Genomic DNA, 15,015 nt, shown 5'->3' on the forward strand with positions numbered 1-15,015 from the left:
ATTGCATGCATGAGTCCCTGGGTTCGATTCCTCAGCACCACATAAACAGAAAAAGCCAGAAGTGGCGCTGTGGCTCAAGTGATAGAGCGATAGCCTTGAGCTGAAGAGCTGAAGGACAATGCTCAGGCCCAAATTTCAAGCCCCACGATCAGCAAAAAAAAAAAAGATGAAATCTTAACAAAGAATACCTAAAATATGAATGTTCCCCTACCATCTATTTAGCAGTACTTAGGTTTGAACTCATCCTTGACCTGGCTAAGCAAGCATTAAAGCTCTTTAGCCATGGCCCCAACTCATTTTTGCTTTGGTTATTTTTCAGATGGGATGGCAACTTTTGACTGGGGCCAGTCTTACACCACAATCCTATGTTTGCCTGCAATATGGCAGGAATTCAAAGCATGGTCTTCCCAATCTTTGCCTCCAGAGAAACAAGGATTCTAAGGATGAGTCACCATGCCCATATATAAACACATGTACACATATACATATATGTATACATATACACACACATGGAGACAGACTTCTAAGACACAAGAACTTCTGAGAGACAGAGACAGAAAGAGCAGGAGGAAGAGGAGGAAGAGGACAGGAGGAAGGGGGGAAGAAGAAGAGGAGATAGGGAAAAAGTGGGAAGAAGAGGAGGAGGAGGAAGAACAGAGACAAGGGAAGGAGGAAGGCAATGAAACTAGTTCAGCAGTTTAGCTTCGAAAAATCAAAGTTAAACTAAAGCTGATAGTCACTGTAATCAGTAACTCAGGAGGCTGAAATCTGAAGACTGAAGTTCAAAACCAGCTGGGACATAGAAGTCCATGAGAGGGCTGAGAAGGTGGCTCAGTGGTAGAGCGCTTGCCTTGCATGCCTGAGGCCCTGGGTTCGATTCCTCAGCACCACATAAGCAAAAAGAAAAAAGCCGGAAGTGGCGCTGTGGCTCAAGTGGTAGAGTGCTAGCCTTGAGCTGAAGAGCTGAGGGACAGCGCCCAGGCCCAGAGTTCAGGCCCCACGACCGGACCCAAAAAAAAAAAAAAAAAAAGAAGTCCATGAGAATCCTATCTCCTATTAATCAGCAAAAATCCAGAAGTAGAGGATCATGATTTGAAACCAGCCTGGACAGGAAAGTCTGTGAGACTCTGACTTCCAATTAACTACCAAAAGAGTTGGAATTGGAGCTATGGTCCAGTGGTAAAGTGCCATCCTAGAGCAAAAACAGCTAAGGGACACCACCCTACCCCATAGTTAAAGCCTCAGTCCCACCACAAAAAAAAAAAAAAAAAAAATTAAGTTAATTTTAAATATTTCCAGGCTTCTTAATTCTCCTCTACCATAATATAAATGCAAATTAAAGCTACTTTAAGCCAGGCACCAGTGGCTCACAACTGTAATCCTAGCAACTCAGGAGCTGAGCTCTGAGGATCATGTTCAAAGCCAGCCCAGACAGAAAAGTTCCTGTGAGACTATTATCTCCAACTAACCCTTCAAAAAGTGAAGTGGAGCTGTGGCTCAAAATGGCACAGCACTAAGCACTAGCCTTGAGCAAAAGAACTCAGGGACAGTGTCCAGGCCCCAAGTTCAAGCCCCATCAACTGAAAAAAAAAAAAAAATGTCACTTTAACCCCAAAAAGTGGATTACTTCCTAATCTGCAAAAATTCAAGTAAGTTTGGTCTAAAGTATCCAAGGCAAAAGTATCAAACCATGTAAATCCCAAAGTAGTTATAAAGTTGTATCATTTACTTTGTTTTTATTAAGTCTCTGTATTTGATACTCATCTATTTTTTTAAATATTTGGCAAAAACAAATGATATCTAAAAACATTAAACTTCACAAATTTGGAACTTAGGAAGTATACTAAAAATGTGTAAAACATACCTGGTTCATTATAGCCTTCTCTTAAGTACTGAATAAGACAAAAAATAAATCTTGGGAGAACAAATTCAGACATCATCAGTAAGTCTTTAGGGACACAGGGAATATTTGAACTTGATTTAATCTGATGCCTTTTGCAAAACCTGTAATAAAACAAGAAAAAATTAACAGTAAAAATCCAACCAGTCATGAATATAGTACTTCTAATTACAACATTCACAAATTATAGGGTAATACAGAAGGTAACATAATCTCTTTATAATTTTTAAAACACCAACTTAAAAGAACATAGTTTCATCTAAAACCAATTCCCACTAAAACCAAACATCTTTGTGTTTTGAACAAAGGCATTTTCAATAGTCAAATTCCCTGCCCTGCCCTAAAACCTGGAGCATTTTGTCATCTTGTAAGCCCTTCTAATTTCTGGTGTTTGGTTATTTGGTGAGTATTTACATTTTTTTGTTTTGTTTTTAAAATGTATGTGACCAAATTAAAATAAAGAAGGGACTAGAAACTTTAAAACATAAATAAATAAATATGGCAACAAAAAATTTCACATAATAAAAGACCATACTAGCCAGATGCCAGTGGCTCAGGCCTGCAATTCTAGCTAGCTACTCAGGAGGCTGAGGTCTGATCTAAGGCTCATGTTCTAAAGCCAGACAAGGCAGGAAATTCTGTGAGACTCATCTCCAATTAACCACTAGACAACTGAAAGTGATGCTATGGCTCAAAGTAGCCTTTTAGCAAAAGAGCTCAGGGACAGCGCCCAGGCCAGGTACAAGCCCCACAACCAACCAAATAATAACAATTAATAATAATACCACACTACTCAGGTTCCAACTAGAATACAAGAAGAAAATCATCATAGGATTTATCTTTGTGTGTGTGTATGTGTGTGTGTGCCAGTCCTGGGACTTAAACTCAGGGCCTGAGCAGTACACTGTCCCTCAGTTTCTTTTACTCAAGGCTAGCATTCTAAACCACTGGACCAGAGCTCCACTTCCAACTCTTTTGGTAGTTATTGGAGGAAAGTCTGTGAGACTTTCCTGCCCAAGCTGGTTTCAAATCATGATCCTCAGATTTCAGCTTCCTGAGTAGCTAGGATTACAGGCATCAGCCACTGGCACTCAGCAGGATATACATTTATAACTGTAACTTACTACTTTGAAGTATCATCGTATTAATTAGAGGCATTATTTTATAAAATCTTAAGTACAAATTGATCATTTCCAAAGAGTTTACATTTTTCCATTCATTTACTGTGTCTAACTTTCTGCATTAATGAGTAATGGTATAAATAACTGAAGTTCATTTTAAAAGGTTATACATGTAAGGGCTGGGAATATGGCTCAGTGGTAGAGTGCTTGCCTAGCATGCATGAAGCCCCTGTTCAATTCCTCAGTACCATATAAACAAAAAAAAGCCAGAAGTGGTGCTGTGGCTCAAATAACAGAGCCCTAACCCTAAGCAAAAGAAGCTCAGATACAATGCCCAGTCAAGCCCCATGACAAGCAAAAAAAAAAAAAATTTATACATTTAAATGTACTCATTCCTTCCAATCTTGCTTATATGTTAAAGTATGATATATGTGAACAAAAATGCCATAACCTGTTCTACATTCAGTCTAAATAATCATAAATTAGTTTGTTACCAACACAAAATTATCATACTTGACATATGAAATGCCTAGAAATAGGGGTATAGAAACTATTTTACCTAGAACACATTAAAGATCCAAACAGAAAAGAACAACACTTATCAATTGATTTTTAAGTAGTTCCTTCAAACTAATGGAATACCAATGGAATTAATCAAAACTAATTTTAGTTGGGCACTGGTGGCTCACAATTGTAATCCTAGTGACTTAGGAGGCTAAAATCTGAGGATTTCAAGTCAAAGCCAAATCCAGGTAGTAAAGTCTTAACTCTATAAGCCACCAAAAAACCCAAAATGGAGCTGTGGCTCAAGTAGTAGAATATTAGCTTTGAGCAAAAAAGCTCAGAGACAGAGCTCAGGATCTGAGTTCAGGCCCCAGAATCAGCAAAATTAAAAATAAATTAATTAAAAAACAAAGTTCAAGTAGAATAATACTATAAATGAAAAACATTAGTAGAGTTAGGCACTGATAGCTCACATCCATAATCTTTTTTTTCCCTGGAGGAGAGAGAAAATTTTATTTCCCCCAGCACAAGTTAGAAACACTGTGGCTGAAAAGGGTAACTGCAGCCTGGGTTTAACTAGGGAAGGGACAGGAAGGCATATCCAGGTGTCATAACCTAATGTTAAGAGATTCTGGGAGGTAAGATCTGAGGAATGTAGTTGGAAGCCAGCCGACAGAAGTCTGTAAGACTCTTATCTATGATTAGTGAGTGGAGATATGTCTTCCCTTGGCCATCAAAACAAATGCAGGAATGGCCAGAGTAGCCTCCACAGTTGCCTCCAAAGTTCATCTACTACATTATTTAAAAAAAAGCAAAAAGAAAAAAAGCTGGAAGTCGCGCTGTGGCTCAAGTGGTAGAGCGCTAGCCTTGAGCTGAAGAGCTGAGGGACAATGCCCAGGCCCAGAGTTCAGGCCTCACAACCAGAACCAAAAAAAAAAATCACATAAAATGTGCTAGTCATTGGAGTAACACAAAATAAACAGCTAACATAGTACTCTTACCACTGTGTAGCGGCTAAGTCTAAGGTATATATGCTCATAAGGTTTTTAAACTGCGGTATATTCAAGCCATTCATAGACATTAAGAAAAAACCCTGCCAGGGAATTAACTCAGTGATATCAAGTAGCTATGTGATCTAGTGTTCATGGTGGACATTAACATGTATCTCAAGCTTAAGGATCCCAATCAAGATTCTCAAACATGAAATCATTTGAAGCTAAATAAATGAAAAGTGAAACTTGAAAGGAATAATATGTTCCATTTCCCATTCTGGAAGGACAAGATACTTGAATAGGCTAATGAATGCAAGAAGTAATTGAGAGATTTAATGAAAGATTCAAAGACATAAAAAGAAAATATAATTGAACATCTTTGCTACACTGTCCAATGTGGAGCCAGCTCTTTTGCCTAATAAGCTACAACAGGTAATCATTCATGATTAACCATGATGAGATGAAAGGGAGAAAACAACCTCCTACTTTGTTTGAAGAGATGTGCACTGAAATAAACATCTGTGTGGACAGCTTAGTGCTTCTAGAAGTTCTTTCAAAACTTACCACCACAAAGAGTCAACTGCTACACTACATACTGCAGTTGACAAATCTGGAAAAGCAGTTTCAAGTAGTAACATTGTCAATATTCATTAACATTACATGCCTCAAAAAAAGGAATTGTTAAAGCCAGCCATCATATCAGAAATGGTTAAATATACTAAATGATCAAATATAATAAACTGAATTTTAAGTTCATAGTTTAGTATGGTATGCAAATAACAAATATCCAAATGGACCTTGGTAGAAAAATGGTTCCCCATTCCTGCTAGATAAAATAGTATTTTTCAAGGCAATGGACATCAGTGGTCAAGCGTTATCCCAGCACAAGGAAGAGGAATCAAAATCCAGCCAGACATACTTCTTGAAAATCAATGCAGCTACAGTTCATAGGTAAAAGTGACAAAATGAAAAGAATTCCACAGAGAAATTATTGTCATCTATATGGAACATCCTGAGTATGACTGGTAAGTATTCACCATGTCCAGGGATTTAAAAAAAAAAAAAAAAAAACACTTGAAAGCCCGGCATTGGTGGCTCACGCCTGTAATCCTAGCTACTCAGGAGACTGAGGTCTGAGGATTGCAGTTCAAAGCCAGCCTGGATAGGAAAATCCATGAGACTCTTATCTCCAATTAACCAACAGAAAACAGGAAGTGTCACTGTGGCTCAAGTGACAGAGTGCTCATCTTAGCAAAAGAGTTCAGGAACAGTGGCCTAGCCCAGAGTTCAAGTCCCAAGACCAACAAAACAAAAAACAAAAAAATAGGGCTGGGAAGGAGGCTCAGTGGTAGAGTGCTTGCCTTGCATGCATGAGGCTCTAGGTTGGATTCCTCAGCACCACATAAGCAGAAAAAGCCAGAAGTGGCGCTGTGGCTCAAGTAGAAGAGCGCTAGCCTTGAGCTGAAGAGCTTAGGGACAGCACCCAAGCACAGAGTTCAGGCCCCACAACTAAAAAAAACAAAAAACAAAAAAAAAACTGAGCTCTTCAGCTCCAAGCGAATGTTCTATCACTTGAGCCATAGCACCACTTCCGGTTTTCTGGTTAGAGAGAAGAGTCTAACAGACTTTCCTTCCCGGGCTGGCTTTGAACCACGATCCTCAGATCTCAGCCTCCTGAGTAGCTAGGATTACAAGTGTAAGCCACCAGTGTCCAGAAAAAAAAAAAAAAAAAAGTACATGTTCATATGTAAGGTCAACAACGATGTCTGTTGGGGCTGGGAATGTGGCTTAGTACTGAAGCCCTAGGTTTGACTCCTCAGCACCACATAAACAGAAAAAGCCAGAAGCAGTGCTGTGGCTCAAGTGGTAGAATGCTAGCCTTGAGCACAGAGAGGCTCAAGGACAGTGCCCAGGCCCAGAGTTCAAACTCCAACACCAGAAAAAAAAAAAAAAAAAAAACGAAAAAAGAATGATGTCTGGACCGGGCACCAGTGCTCGAACACCTATTATCTTAGCTACTCAAGAGGCTGACATCTAAGGATTGAGGTTCAAAGCCAACCCAGACAGAAAAGTTCTCATGAGACTCTATCTCCAATTAACCATTCAAAAAACAGAAGTAGCTCTGTGGCTCAAGTGGTAGGCCACTAGCATTGAGCACCCAGGACCTGAGTTCCAGCCCTACAACTGACCAAAAAAAAAACAATGATGCCTGGCTGGTGCTGGTGGCTCACACCTATAATCCTATCATCTCAGGAAACTGAGATTTAAGAATCAAGGTTCAAAGCCAGCCTGGGTAGGAAAGTTTGCAAGACTCTTATTTCCAATTAACCACAAAAACCTGGAATTAGAGCTATGGTTCAAGTGGAGAACATTAGCCTTGAGCACAAAAGCTCAAAGACAGAGCCCAGGCCCAGAGTTCAAGCCCCAGGATTGGCAAAAAAAAAAAAGTCTGCTTTCATCAATCAGACTAGAAAATTCATCGTTTTATATTATATAGACCTACTCAGTAGGCTCTTTGCTTAGTAATAGAGAATAATTAGAACCAGATCCAGCACTTCTTCAGACTCACTGAACAAACCATAAAAGATCTGAAATGTTCAAACTGTTTTTGGGGGGCGGTTTTTTGGGGGGGGGTCCGGTTGTGGGGCTTGAACTCTGGGCCTGGGCACTGTCCCTCAGCTCTTCAGCTCAAGGCTAGCACTCTACCCCTTGAGCCACAGCACCACTTCCGGCTTTTTTTCTTATGTAGTGCTGAGGAATTGAACCCAGGGCCTCGAGCATGCAAGGCAAGTGCTCTACCACTGAGCCACCTTCCCAGCCCCTTCAAACTGTTTTTTATTTTTATTTTTTTTATTTATTTTATTTTATTTTATTTGTGAACATATTGTACAGAGGGGTTACAATTACATGGGCAGGATAATGCATACATTTCTTACCAAGCATTGCAGCCTCCTCCTTTGTTTACCCTTCACATCCCTTCCCAGCCTCCCCCCTCCCCCCTCAAACTGTTTTTTAAAAAAACGAATTGTATACCAAAAATAAAGTTCAAAAGCCCTTATAAGAAGATCAGATTTAGTTGAATATACCTGTAATCTCAGCTACGCAAGGCGTAGAGACTGAAAGGATCTCAGTCCAAGGTCAGCACAAGCACAAAGTTAGCAAGACACCCATTTCAACCAATAAGCCAGTAATGATGGTACACACAGTGGATCCCAGTTACATGAGAGGCATAGTAGGAAGATCACTGTCCTAGGCAAAAACATTAAGACCCTATCTTTGAAAAAAAAAAAAAAAAAAAAGAACGAACTAGGGCCGAGCGCCAGTGGCTGACACCTGTAATCCTAGTTACTCAGGAGGCTGAGATCTGAGGTGCATGGTTCAAAGCCAGCCCAAGCAGGAAAGTCCATGAGACTCTTATCTCCAATAAACCACTCAGAAAACCGGGAAGTGAGCAGTGGCTCAAGTAGTAGAGTGCTAGTCTTGAGCTGAAGAGCTGAGGGACAGCATTCAGGCCCAGAGTTCAAACCCCATGACCGACAAAAAAAAAAAAAAAAAGTAGGGCATGGCTCAAATGGTAGAGACACATAAGCATGAGATGCTGAGTTCAAAACCTAGTAGGACAATCAATAAATCTCATCAGAAAATAACTACTTAAAATAATTGCTAAAATAAAACACTACTTACAATAGAATAGTTACAGGCTGAGAATGTGGCTTAGTAATAGAGTGCTTGCCTAGCATGCATGAAGCTCTGGGTTCGATTCCTCAGTATCACATAGACAGAAAAAGCCAGAAGTGGTGCTGTAGCTCAAGTGATAGCATGCTATCCTTGAGTAAAAGAAGCTCAGGAACAGTGTCCAGGCCCTGAGTTCAAGCCCCAGGGCTGGCACAAAAAAAAAGACAAAATAATTACAAAAACATGTTAGAACAAGCAGTCAAGAACACTGAAAGAATAGGGGGAAGAGTAGAATGCAGGTAAGAATGCACTGTATATACTATAGGACTGAGAAAAATAAGGGAAGGGGTGGGTCAAAAGGGGATGAAGATGTTGAAGGAAGGACACAGATCAAGATGCACTGCAGGGCTGGGAAGGTGGCCAGTGTAGAGCGCTTGCCTTGCATGCCTGAGGCCCTGGGTTCGATTCCTCAGCACCACATAAGCAGAAAGAAAAAAAAGCCGGAAGTGGTGCTATCTATGGCTCAAGTGGTAGCACACTAGCCTTGAGCTGAAGAGCTGAGGCACAGCGCTCAGGCCCAGAGTTCAGGCCCCACGACCAGACCCAACAAAAAAGAAAAAAGAAAAAAGATGCACTGCATACATAAATTGCTTTATTAAATGGCAAAAAAAAAAAAACATTCATTACATAACCTAAAAATTAAAGAGAATGCGCTGGGAAGGTGGCTCAGTGGTAGAGCGCTTGCCTTGAGCTGAAGAGCTGAGGGACAGCACCCAGGCCCAGAGTTCAGGCCCTACAACCGGGCCAAAAAAAAAAAAAAATTAAAGAGAGTGAGAGAAGGGGTAGGGTGGGAGAGGTGGGTAAGAATGTTAAAAAGGGGTGACACTGACCAAGAGGCACTGCATTCATACACTGCTCTGCTGAATGACAGACAACTCCTTTGTACAACTGCTTAAATAAAAATACTCAAAAATAAATGAACATTTGAGATACATACTCAAATATTTGTAATTATAAGGTAACTAATATTTCCTTCAAAATATTCCAGACTGAGGCAGTAAAGGACGTAATAAGTGCAACCATTATCACTTTTCACTTTTGAGATTAATAAAGATCTGGGCTCTTTTTCCTTCAGACACCAAAAATGCCAAACAGAAGGTCAAGGGAAAGAAGCCCTTTATCAATTCCCTTTCCCTGTTATCAAGAAAAAGCAAAGGGGGCTGGGAAGTTGGCTCAGTGGTAGAGCTCTTGCCTTGCATGCCTGAGGACCTGGGTTCGATTCCTCAGCACCCCATAAACAAAAAGAAAAAACCCGGAAGTGGCTCTGTGGCTCAAGTGGTAGAGTGCTAGCCTTGAGCTGAAGAGCTGAGGGACAGCGCCCAGGCCCAGAGTTCAGGCCCCACAACCGGACCAAAAAGAAAAAGAAAAAGCAAAGAATGAAGAAAGTTAAAAATCTCATGTAAGAAAAAGCCTAAGAATTTTGCCCAACCTAAAAGGACCTCACCTGCTTTGGCTAGTACTACATTCTACTACAGTGGGAAAGCTATGCTCCATGAGCAGCTGAAAGTACCTCCTTCAATTTACCAGCTCACTCAGACCTTGGATCACCAAACAGCTACTCACCTGCTCAACCTGGCCTACAAGTAAAGACCCGAGAAAAACTAAGAGCAAAAGTAGAGACTGCTTCCCTGGGCTGAAGAAAACACTGCCCACAAAAGGGATGTCCTACTAAAAGACCACCTATTCTTTCTTCAAGCAGAAGTGGTAATGCTGTCAACATCTTGGTGAAAAACAAGAATGCTCTCAGCTGTGATTGTGACAGCTTATGGTGTTGACAGATTCTATCAGGCATGGTATCTGTTTTGTGTCCTAATAGAAGACATGGTTAAGATGTTTAGTATGAAAAAAGACATATACCACATTGGCTATACATACATACACACATTTATACACACATATATGTACACATATATGTGTGTATATACATACATACTTACAGGGGTAACACAGAGGCAGATAAAAATAGGATTCTTGGGGCTGGGAAGGTGGCTCAGTGGTAGAGCGCTTGCCTTGCATGCATGAGGCCCTGGGTTCGATTCCTCAGCACCACATAAGCAAAAAGAAAAAAGCCGGAAGTGGTGCCATGGCTCAAGTGGTAGAGTGCTAGCCTAGAGCTGAGGAACAGCGCCCAGGCCTAGAGTTCAGGCCCCACAACCAGACCCCCCCCCAAAAAAATAGGATTCTTTTGAAAATAACCCAACAATGAGATTTCTAAGTTTTTGCGGCAATCAGAATAACTGCAAAATAAACAGGCCTTCAATTTTAAGCAACATAAAGGTGTTTTGCTTGTTGTTTTTTGTTGTTGTTTTGTTTTTGCCAGTCCTGGGGCCTGAACTCAGGGCCTGGACACTCTACCACTTGAGCCACAGTACAACTTCGGGCCTTTTTTGTTTATGTAGTACTGAGGGATCGAACCCAGGGCTTCATTCATGCTAAGCAAGCACTCTGCCACTAAACTACATTCCCAGTCCAGGTGTTTTATTTTTTAGCATCAAAACCTGAGAAAAATTAACCTTTGTCCATGCTGGGTACTACAGCTCTGTCCACCAAGATCAGTTTCAATCTGTTTATTTCCAATTTGTTTATCTTCTAAAAATTAGCTGTGTAGCCCTGAAGAATTATTCTGTCCAAGTAGTTGTAAAACTTTCAGAACAATCACATGGTCACAAAATCGTTTATTCAGTCTGTCCTTTATGAAACAGCATAGCAACTCCTGGCACATACGAGCAACAGATCTGCATTTTCTACATTGATAATAATAAATCATTAAATACTGCTTATCTACTCACAGATAACTGTCACTGTGGGAGAGTTCTCTAAAATCTCAGTAAAAGCAAATATCAAGAGATTGGGATACAGACAGCCTACACCCTTGATGCCCTGAACTTGTATGAGTAGCTTCACAAAAGCACACTATTTCTACTTCTACACTGAAGCATTACAATTCTAAGAGATCAAATATGCATCTCATCCAGGACAACTTGATAATTACCACTGTGTTCCAAAATTCAGAGAAGAAAGGAGGGGGGGGGGATGGGCCTTTTAAAAATGGCATATTTACAAAAGGATCAGCTAGGCTCTGGTAGCTCATGCCTGTAATCCTAGCTACTCAGGAGGGCTGAGATCTGAGGATCTGGGTTCAAAGCAAACCCTGGCAGGAAAGTCCATGAGAGTCTTACCTCCAGTAACTACCAGGGACAGCGCCCAGGCCCAGAGTTCAAGCCCCACAACCAACCAACCAAAAAAAAAAAAAAAAAAGAAGGATGAGGGATATAGCTCAGTACTGAAGTACCTGCTTAGCATGCCCAAGGCCCTAGGTTCAATTTCCAGCAACAAAAAGTGTCATTTAGCAGAAGTGGGGAGAAAAGTGCAATCATAAGCAAGTTTATTTTTAACTCTGTACCCTACTTTCCTCTTCTGTAAAAGGGGTAAAGTTAAGAGTAGATTTAAATCACGTAAACATTTAAAATCTGGCCACCTTTAACAGATGGACATAAGACCCAAGTTTGGGGTGGTTTTCCTTCTTTGAACTCAAGGTCTTGTGCTTGCTAGGCAGGCACTTTGCACTTGAGCCATACCTCCACCCCAAAGTCCAGAGTTTTAATAATACTATTAAGGAGGCAGTTGGAAAATAAGCAAATTCATACAGTGCTTAGTAATAAGCCTATGGAGGATAATTCTAAAGGCCCACTTTTGGGGATTTAATTCATTGACATTCTTGCATAAGTGGGACAAGACAAGCATACTAAGTTTTTATCTCATATGGAAAACCTAAACACCCCTAGCAAAAAATCCTAATCAAGTTAGAGTAACAAATTCATAGAACACTATGTAGCAATTTTTACAGAACAGAATAAGAACACTGACATCTAAAACAGGTAAAAAAAAAAAAAAAAAAAGCATTCAAAAAGACATCAAGTATGTTACCTATTGTATAACAGGTATTTAGCCCTTCTTTTGCACTAAGAGAAACTAACTAGAGAGAAAATTATGCCAAAAGGAGACCAGATAGAGGGAAACTTCAAACCACAACCTGTATTTTTTTTTTTTGCTTTTTTAACTGTGTATTTTACTCAGTATTATTCAAATATGAAGCTTTTTAAAGTGTCAGGTACTCAGAGTGCTGGTAGCTCACGGCTGTAATCCTCTCAGGAGGCTGAGATCTGAGGATCATGGTTCAAAGCTGAAGCCAGCCCCAGCCCATAGAGGGATGAGAATCCATGAGATTCTTATCTCCAATAAACTACACACACACACACACACACACACACACACGCATGCACCACAAGTAAGAGTTGTGGCTCAACTGGCAGAATGTCAGCCCTGAGCAAAAAAAGCTCAGGGACAACACCCAGACCCTGAGTTCAAGCCCTAGGACCCACACCAAAAAAAAAAAAGGGGGGGGGCGGAGAAGGCAGGTATAAATTTCCAGATCTCAAATGTTAACTGTAATTAATAATTATTAGTGTAGTAAGCTCAAATTTCCTTTCTGAAACCTTTTTCCTAGCCCCTCAGCACAGACACTTCCTTTCCCATTTCTAACTCCCAGGCTACTAAGGGAATTTATCATATTCTTTATAAGAGGATTAGGGTAGGGGTGGGTCAGTATTTCGTCCACTTTAATATTCAAGAGGCCTTACATGTACATACAGCAAATAAAAATATTTTCAAGTAAGACCCAATAAGTACTCAAAAGAACAAAAAAGAAACCATTACTAAACAGTGTACCCTATCATGAACTAAAAGACATGAAAATTGAAAAATCTGAATAATTAGATTTGCTAATCTCTCAACCATTGCCCTGTCCAAATCTCCTTATCACTAAGTTTTTCCTTTATGTCTTAGAACCTACACTGGTACTGACATCAAGACCCCACATGTACCAACTCTGATTCACTGCAAACTTTACAATGTTGTAAGTCCCAACACCTGATGCATCCATGCAAAGTCCGTCTCTTGCCAAAGACGCCTTTGCCGAGGGCCTTTCTTTCAGGTAAACGTTGATGTCTATGTCGGTGATTAAAGCGCTCTTAACTGGAAAAGACCTAACACTTCATTCCCTACGTTGCTCAGCGTCTTGTTTGTTCTGCGGGGATGAAGAGTATTCTATAATTGACTTCTCAGTCGCCTCCTGCACACCAAATACTCCAGTGACAGCTCAACGTTCACTTTTTATGCAAGCCCCTCCCCTTCCCTCCTCCCTCAACCCCCATTAGCTCAGGAGCTCCTCAGCTGTAGACACCGACAGTTCAGAAGCCTTTTTCCTGGGCTAACAGGACCATCTCCCCAGCTCTTACCATCCCGTGACCCAATGCAGTCCCCAACCCACCCAACCCCGTCCCAGTGAATTCCAAGTTCCCTCCTAAGTCTCTTCTCGGGAACCAGACAGGGTCGGGGGGTCAGGCTCCACAGACTTTCCCAGCAAGTCCACAACTGACAGCTCCACATCAGATTCTCCCAAGTCGCCTTTTTCCCCTCCCTGGAGAAGAGCGCTCTGATTCTTTTCTCCCCATCACTCATCCAGCCCGGGCCTTCCTGAAGATTCACAGCCCAGTTGGCCAGCGCTCGCTCTCCGGGCCCCCCCCCCCCCCCGCTCCAGCCCCACCTCCTTTCCCCCACTGACAGCTCAGTCTCCACCGTCCCGGTGCGGCGGCGCCCTCCCCCACACCCTTCCCGCGACCGCTCAGGGTCGGCTCCCCAACGCCCCGAGGCCTGGCTCTGGGGCCCGGCCCGGGCCCGCCGCAGTGCCCCCCCCCCCATGCCCCGGTCCGGCGTGGCCCGGCCCAGGGGCCCGGAGGGTGGGGGCGGGGGGGGCCGCACTCACCCGCTCTCCCGCATCACGTTGCTGTCTCCGCAGTCACAGGCGCCACCGGCCTGGCTGCGGAACATGTTGAAGTCGTGGCCGGTGTGGTCGCCCTGGTGGAAGCACTCGGCGCAGAGCGACATGCAGGGCGAGATGCCGCACGTCCGGCAGCGGTAGGCCACGAAGTTGGCTGTCCAGACCAGGCCGCACAGCGCCGCGGGGTCGTAGGCCCGCACCGCCGCGCAGAACTCGTCGTAGCCGCCGCCGCCCGCCAGAAGGCACTTACACCACTCCAGGGCCTCCTCGGCCGCCGCCGCCGCCGCGCCCGGGGCGCCCCCGCCGCCCGCGCCGCCCGCCGCCCCCGCCGCCGCCGCCTCCTCCTCGCCGCCCGCAGCCCCGGCCAGCGGCCGCCCGGCGCTCAGCACCCGCTCCAGCAGCGCCCGCAGCTCCTCAGCACCTGCCCGGTTGTCCGGCCGGCTCAGGGCGGCCTTCAGGTGCGCGGCGGTGGCCGCCTTATCCAGGGCCGGCCCCGGTGCCGGCACCTCCGGCTGGGGGGGCTGCGGGCCCCCGACGGCCGCCGCGGCCGCCGCCGCCATGATGAGAGCTCAGAATTTGGAGAGTCCAAAGCCGGCGGCTCCTCCTGGGAAGGTGCGGGAATTGACGGCTGCGAGTGCTCGGCCCGCCCAAGTCTCGCGATACCCCGAGCTGCCGCGCACCTCCGCCCGCCTCCCCGCTCCTGCAAACGCCCTCCGGGACGCGGGGCGGTGGGGAGGGGGGGTCTCCCCGCCCCTCCCGCCAGGCCCCGCCCCCGTGCGGGCCCCCACCTGTTGGCTCTCAACTTCCGAAGTGGAGGACTGCTGCAACCAGGCGGACCTGCGAGCAGCTCTTGAGAGTCATTTTTATTCCTTATTTGCAAAGACTGGGAATTACTGTTTAGTTCCTACTGTTATTGCGACAGCA

General features: G+C 43.6%; 1 protein-coding gene across 2 annotated transcripts in view; it reads right to left on the bottom strand.

The window, feature by feature from the left end:
• Positions 1–14,697, bottom strand: part of Ubr3 (ubiquitin protein ligase E3 component n-recognin 3) — a 193,049-nt gene extending 178,352 nt beyond the window's left edge. For both annotated transcript variants that reach the window (XM_070021309.1, XM_070021318.1), the window contains exons 1-2: positions 14,077–14,697; positions 1,865–2,004 (exon numbers count right to left, since the gene is read on the bottom strand). In XM_070021309.1, the coding sequence (XP_069877410.1) occupies positions 1,865–2,004; positions 14,077–14,651 (715 nt within the window). In that variant the 5' untranslated portion in view covers positions 14,652–14,697. The remainder of the gene's footprint in view (positions 1–1,864; positions 2,005–14,076) is intronic.
• Between the last annotated feature and the right edge of the window lie 318 nt (positions 14,698–15,015).

Source organism: Dipodomys merriami, unplaced genomic scaffold, assembly GCF_024711535.1.
Source record: "Dipodomys merriami isolate MVZ:Mamm:240054 unplaced genomic scaffold, mDipMer1.0.p SCAF_1, whole genome shotgun sequence".
NCBI classification, from domain to species: domain Eukaryota; kingdom Metazoa; phylum Chordata; class Mammalia; order Rodentia; family Heteromyidae; genus Dipodomys; species Dipodomys merriami.